Source organism: Gadus morhua, chromosome 10 (genome assembly GCF_902167405.1).
Source record: "Gadus morhua chromosome 10, gadMor3.0, whole genome shotgun sequence".
NCBI classification, from domain to species: domain Eukaryota; kingdom Metazoa; phylum Chordata; class Actinopteri; order Gadiformes; family Gadidae; genus Gadus; species Gadus morhua.
The window spans coordinates 19,332,404-19,339,513 of NC_044057.1; the positions used below are offsets into that span (position 1 = coordinate 19,332,404).

Sequence of the window (7,110 nt, forward strand, 5' to 3'; positions counted from 1 at the left end):
TCAGTCCCAATGTCTATGGCATTTCTAACACTGCAATACATGATATCACGTGGTGATCTTACCTTGTTCCAAAACATCCATGCAAATCACTCAGAGCCCCTACCTGCTCATTGATGACCTGTATCTACAGAAAAAGAGAAATAAGAAATAAAAGTGTTGATAAATGTGTTGGTTATTCAGAACCTCTTAGTAGCAGCACAGAACCACAGAATAAGGAACAGCACAGTTTTAGTCATTTATCACCAGAGAAGCAAATTACCTTTGTTTGAGCAGTTATCAGTAAGATTTGAAAAATTAGTGCCGTCTTATATATATAAGAATTCATATGGACACAAATACACAGGTATGGAGCATAAAGAAACTAGAGAGGTCCCCATACTTTCCCTAAGCCAAGACCTAACCCTGATCAGGGAAAGATAGCCGTTTTCACACATGAGAGAGAGTCAGGAGCTGCAATCAAAGATTCAGATTACAAATACAAAGCATTTCAGCGGAGAAGATAAATTGGAAATGTGTGTGCTTATCTAAAGCAATGTGTGTGGATCACAAGGAAGCACAAAAGTGAACACCACAGTAACTCAATACTTCCTTTTTTTAGGTATTTGCCCTAAATCAAATTATGAGAAATAGGAACTTGGCAAACAGGATGCATGTATATGACTGGAGGCAAAGTTTAACCATTATGGGCTACATCAGCTACGTTTATTACCAGGGATTAATGAGTAACTCATGGTACAAAAGGAGAAGCTGTGATGGTCTGTTTCTGGAGAATGGAACTGACTCTGAGGAGGAGACATATGATTTTTTAGAACAAGCCTCTAACAGTGACTTGCTCACTTGCTAGAGATTATATTTTTTACAGATTAAATCAGATTTAGAGGAAACACACTGGTGAGTAGATATGGATTTGATCGTATAACGGGACTGAGGGACTCCTTAAGGAAGCTTGGTTGGATAAATAACTCTTTCAGGCTTATTTCGTGTTTATGGCAAATGTTATTTTGCTATGTGCATTCCAGACTGGTCATGGCCAGAAGTCCACCCATCATAATGCTTTGGCTGTGGTTGCAGTCTTCTATGTATCTTCAGGGTTCAAGTATGCCTTTTAAAGTACCTTGATAACATCTGACACTACAAAAACACAACTTTCAAAGTATTTCACTCTGTAGTATTGTTTCAAATTCATTGTTTCTGATATCATGATGAGGAGAGTCAAAAACTAATTCCTATAGTTTCGTAAAAAGTTATAGTTTTGGACCCAGCTTCCAGTCCACTGATAGACTATCCACTGTTTGCCTAATATTTAACATAATTTACTTCACTCCTGCGCGTGTGTGTGTGTGTGTGTGTGTGTGTGTGTGTGTGTGTGTGTGTGTGTGTGTGTGTTAAGACATTCATGGGAACCCCAGTCTGTGGGGAAAGAAGGCTGAGTTCCAGATCAAGCCGTGCATGTGGCAGCTGGAACCAGGGCTGTCTGTGCCAGAGCTGGAGGAGCTGAGCGTGTGTGTCTTGCTACGCCTCACAGTGATAACCGAATGGACCGCCTTCGCCTACAAAGCCCCCGGGAACCCGGCGGTCGAGCTGGGACTGGAAGGAGACGACCAACACATCACGGCGGTGCTGTTTGGAGCCAGATGGCCCCTGAACGAATCGCTGTCATCCAAAGTCTGGCAGTCTGTGTGTTTGACCTGGTCAGCCGCGAGCCGGCACCTTCGACTCTACGTCAACGGGACGAGGCGTCTGGACCAGGCCGTAGACCCCCCCGTGTCTGGGCGGCTGGCCCCCAACGGAACCCTGACCCTGGCCTGGCCTCACTCGGTGGACCAGAATGGCACGGTGTGGCGGGAGGACGGGAAGACCCTCATGGGGGGCATCGGCCTGTTCAGGATGTGGGCCAGAGAATGGCGAGCTGAGGAGATTATGCTGCTGGGATGCGTGGAGGGAGACGTGGTGAGCTGGGACGCCAGACACTGGAATCACCGTTCACCCGCTAGCTGTCCTCCCAAAGAGGACACCAGCCTGCATTGTGGTGAGCGTCGGTTTACCCTATTGGGTCATTGTGTTGTCCTCCGTGTGAAAGCTGAGGTAGATAACGTTCAGGAGTTGGAAAGAGAGAGAGAGAGAGCAGAAAAAAGACCATAAGAGAGCAAGATTTTGAAACTAAACAACAAAATTGAGGAAGGCATCGAGACAGTTTTGCCTTTCACACATGGGTGGTTTTTGCACCACTCAGGGAGGACAAGTGCTGATATACCGTAGGCTGAGAACGGTCTAAACTCTACATTGGTTCATACAGAGGCAGACGCAGTCAACTAGATACTGATATTCCCACAGAGAATTTCATTGACAGATTGCTATGCCATTTCTAACAAATTACAGTGAAATAATAGTTCTTAAATCTAACGGTCAGCACCTTTACCATTGCTTTTTTAATTCAAATCGAAGATTTTTGAAAATAGGAATATTGACTTTGCTTTACTATAGTGGTTGCTGTTAAGGATGGTATGAGGTAATTTTTGTATTGAGGAACTACAGGGGAAAGATGTTGAACTCAAATGTCACAGCCCCATTGTGATATACTGCCTGTGGCCGAGTAAAGTAAACAAAGTTTCATTTCTCCAGGAACAATGGTTGTGGATATCCATCTAAAGTATTGCCAACTTGATGTTTGAGCATTTACTTTCTTTCCTACCATTTTTTTTCAGAGTGGTCGAGCTACGAAATTAAAATGTGGGCTTATATCAAACACTCCAACACTTCTGATGCAACCAATAGCAGCCTGGAATCAATCACAAGGCACTGGGTATGGAAACCTTACCCTGTAGGGCCTACATGGCTTCCATGAAGGCCTGCAGTTATAGGCTCATACTTTACTTCTGAATTATTTATTATTATTATTTTTCTCATTAGATGGAAAGCATCTTCCCGCAGAACTTTTCTGTTCAGCACGTGTCAGTGCTCTCTCAAAGGTAATTGAACTCTAATCAAAGGTCATAAAAAAGGGTTGTCAACTGCAGACATTTCTTGAGATAAAAACTTGGTTTTTATTTAGCGCTTTTAAGTTTGTTTGTTTGTTACCGTACATGCATGCGCTTGTGCTCCTTTATGCTTCAGACCAATAAGAGGACGTTCTTTGTCTGTGATGTCGTGGTTCTTATCTACAAATTACAGGTGAACTGGGATGAGCACGTCACCGGTTCTAATCTCTTGTTATTTGTGTTCCCATACAGCCGGCGCTGTCTTGCAGGCGATAACCCTGCTGCTCTATACATACAACTCCCTAAGGTAAATCATAATGAAGAGTCACGTTTGAGTTTCCATAAGGAAAAGACAGCAGTATGTCACAACACATGATAAAGGAGGGTTATAAGATTGGGAATTGGTTTGATACCCCATCATAAGACTGTTGTTTTTCCATGCCGGTTAAAAATTGAAAACATTTCAAGTTCAAGGTTACAATCTAAATTCATGCTCAAAAGTTAAGAACCAAAAACCAAGTATTGTTTTTTTTCCATTAAATCATTATTTTCTTCCAACCCAGAAATCAAAAGAATTTGGGAACTTCACCTTTGATTACTGGTAAGATAGAAACGTCGCAATCTTAGCAAAATGTATATCCTTGGATGTGATCTGAAAGGACAGACATTGGCGTGCACATCAAGCATGTTACATTCATGTTCAGTCTATTTAATTAATTTCTATCATCTATTTTTTCTATAGTCTGATCTAGAGTGCCCTGCTACATCACAGTATTTTATGAATGTGTTTCCTTAATGTAGCTTTCTAGTTATTAGTTCCCATCTCAACCATGTTCCTTCACATTCCTGCTGTGTCTCTATAGCTTCCTCTCTGAGGTGTTGGTGAGCATTAGTCCCAAGAAGAGTGTTGAGTTGGTGCAGGCTGACATCAGGATGAAACTGGAGCCAGAGTTCTCCTATGACTCCCTTACCCTGAGGACGGATATCCATGATCTTAGCATTCAACCAGTCGGTGGGTATATAATGCATAGCAAATGCTGAATACATACAAAGTACACACACACACACTCGTTTGGACACACACACACACACACACACACACACACACACACACACACACACACACACACACACACTCCCCCACACGCACACTCCCTAACCCCCCCCCCCCCCCCCCCCCCCCTAAACACACGCACACACACAAACATACTCCCACTCACACACATACATATTCACACTATGGATCCAAACGCAAGTGCACATCATTTCATTTTTTAAACATGAATGAACACAATTCTTTTTCAGCGCCGTTGTACACAATGACAGAGCCACCACCTATAGTCTCAGAATCACCCAGACCAGGTCAGCCAACAGTTTTCAACATACCATTACTTTGAGTCATTCATAAGCTGGTTCATGCAGGCAACAAACTATCTGCAACATCACTAAAACTCTTTTGTTTTTGAACAATCCTCTTTGATTGAATCTAACAGCAACTGACAAAACCTTCAGCTTCCCAACAATGAGTACAGACTCCACCACAGAAGGTAAAACCACAACATAACCATGCAACATAAGGTCATTAACAAACAATGTTCATACTGCATTACAGTAGACTTTTGAGATCATAAACAATGGAAAAAGCTTTTGGGTTGTAATGATGTCACTATGTCGGTCCCTCAGGGCCAAAGAGCTGTCCAGAAGAAACTCTAGAGTCCATCTACGGGGTGTATTTGTGGCCCGAGACGTTTACTTTTGGCCCACAATTCATGAAGTGTCAGAGGCCTTTCTACGGGGTTGCCTTCCGGGTTTGGTGAGATACTTATGACCCTCTCTCTCGCCATTAGAATTGTCTTTGTGTTATGAATATTAATGTGAACATTGTTGAAAATAAGCCTTTTCTTAGTCTTTAGCCATTGAAGGATATTCTAGCATGGCTGGAATACTCTGGTGATAGAATCATGTAAGAGTTATTAAAAAAAACTCAAGGACATGTTTTGTTTGTTTGGTGTCGCGTTCAACGGTTCCTGTCATCTGTGTGCTGAGCGCTAATAAAGGACAATCTGTTTCCATCGCAACAGTTAGAAAAAATATATCCCGAAATTGTTATAATCCTCTGCCTATCTGCTCTCTGCATACAATCTCTGACAAGCTAGGAGTGATCATAGCATGCCAGCCACTATGATTAGAGAAATAAAACATTGATCAAAATCGAAATCAATTTCCTCCTTGGGTAATATTAATGTAATGAAGGGTTCCATCTCTTGTGCATCATAAGCCACCGCTTATGATATTAATATTGCTCAAGACACAACAACTGAGGAATAAGGGCTATCAGTTTAATGATTGGATAATGAAACACCTGAGGTGCTGATGTTTATTGGGACTGGCTTTCTTATCTTGACTAAACGGTAAGTAAATAGGGCCCTTGACTGCTATTACAGAGAGTCATAGAGACAGTTTTAATGTAGACTATTATTATTAGTAAAAAGCCTTTACCCTAAAAGCGGATTCATGGTTATAGCAGTATCCTTATTGTATTTCCTACTGTATTCTTAACACCCTTTATTACCCTGTCTGATATCTTCCTCTTTCCTACTGTTGTGTCCAGTAAATTCGATATCGACTCTGACATGACCAGCTGGGAGGATCCCGATATGACTTATTGCGAGCCCCACATGAACATATCTGACCTGCACGACTGGAATGTCACAGCTGGTAGGAGCGTACAGACACACATGTTAACTAGGAAACCAAGGCTAGTTCATAATGCTGCATCAGCACTGCTACACAGACCTGCACCCCCGGCTTCCATCTGTCACTGATGCTATACTAATAATAATAGTAATAATAATAATAATAAATGAAATTTATATAGCGCTTAATATGGTACTCTAAGACGCTTTACATATTGCCCTATCAAAAGTATGCAAAACAGACTAGGAATAAAAGAAAAACAGAGGTTAAACATGAAGAATAAGGTGGGAGTTAGGTGGGGAAGGCTAGTGTGAAAAGGTATGTTTTGAGGGCAGATTTGAAAGAAGAGAGGGTTGGAGAGACTGTGATGTGGGAGGGGAGTGAATTCCATACTGCACCCATGTTTCCACTTGTATGTGACCGGCAAGTGTAAAAGTAGGTAGCATACCTGGGAATATCTCATCAGCTCTCTTCCATCTCCTCTGCGAAGCACAATTTTGCCGACGTGCTGATGGAGAAGTATGAAACAGACATTGGTCCTTCTTCTCTGCAAATTTCTGCGGAAACAAAGTTGATGTGAATACAGTGATTCTTTCACAACACACATATTAAGCAACACTTTATTATATTGCAATATAGCAGAGCGTGCCAGTTCCTCTTTAGGTGTCTAGCCTGAGTAGAATTTATTTTTGATTTCAGAGTTTAAAGTCAGAATTCTGAAATAAAAATCAGAAATAGCAAAGTGACTCTCACTGACCAGGGTAGCCGGTCGCTGACCCATAATTCTGACTTTATTCTCAGAATCCTGACTTTATTCTCAGAATTCTGACTTTAAACTCAGGATTCTGACTTTAAACTCAGTACTAAAAATATATAATCACACATGGCCCTAATCCTCTTCTGTCTGTACTTTAGTGTAAATGTACATTTTATCAAGTGGTAACCCTGTCTCTTTGGATGGTAGAGAACGCGATGGACATGGTGCAGACCATTCAGCGCCTGCTGTTCTATGAGCTGGTCTATGGCAGCGGGAGCGACGCAGAGCTCAGCGCCTCAGACATGGTGACCGTGATGGGGAAGCTGGATGATGTCGTAGACGTCAGCGTGGTCACGGCCGAGCTCAGCAATGACATCTTCCTTATAATCTCACTTATTCTGATCCCCAGGCGTGACATGGCTCCAGTGTCTAACATGTAAGAAAACATTTGATTAGGGTTTTATAAGATCGTGTTTTAGATCATTATTAGTAGTAGTTTTATAGATTGATGATGAAATACATAAATATGATACTGATATAAAAACAAATCTGTCATTGAAGGGTGCTGAAACTCACAGAAAGAATCGGGGACAAGGCAGTGTTTTCAGGGGATTTATTTAACGTGGCCTTCCCTAAAATGGCTGTGTCCATGATCAACGTGCAGCCAAAGAACTTCAG

General features: G+C 41.8%; 1 protein-coding gene across 3 annotated transcripts in view; it reads left to right on the forward strand.

Moving 5' to 3' along the window:
* Positions 1-633: 633 nt before the first annotated feature.
* Positions 634-7,110, forward strand: part of adgrg4a (adhesion G protein-coupled receptor G4a) — a 22,531-nt gene continuing 16,054 nt past the window's right edge. The window contains exons 1-14 of one of the 3 annotated variants that reach the window (XM_030368082.1): positions 634-891; positions 1,020-1,096; positions 1,391-2,029; positions 2,706-2,803; positions 2,911-2,969; positions 3,231-3,285; positions 3,542-3,579; positions 3,842-3,990; positions 4,284-4,340; positions 4,472-4,525; positions 4,662-4,791; positions 5,590-5,696; positions 6,640-6,868; positions 6,994-7,110. The exon at positions 6,994-7,110 is cut by the window's right edge and continues 49 nt beyond it. In XM_030368082.1, the coding sequence (XP_030223942.1) occupies positions 1,027-1,096; positions 1,391-2,029; positions 2,706-2,803; positions 2,911-2,969; positions 3,231-3,285; positions 3,542-3,579; positions 3,842-3,990; positions 4,284-4,340; positions 4,472-4,525; positions 4,662-4,791; positions 5,590-5,696; positions 6,640-6,868; positions 6,994-7,110 (1,802 nt within the window). In that variant the 5' untranslated portion in view covers positions 634-891; positions 1,020-1,026. The remainder of the gene's footprint in view (positions 892-1,019; positions 1,097-1,390; positions 2,030-2,705; positions 2,804-2,910; positions 2,970-3,230; positions 3,286-3,541; positions 3,580-3,841; positions 3,991-4,283; positions 4,341-4,471; positions 4,526-4,661; positions 4,792-5,589; positions 5,697-6,639; positions 6,869-6,993) is intronic. The other 2 variants (XM_030368080.1, XM_030368081.1) reach the window with 2 other exon arrangements.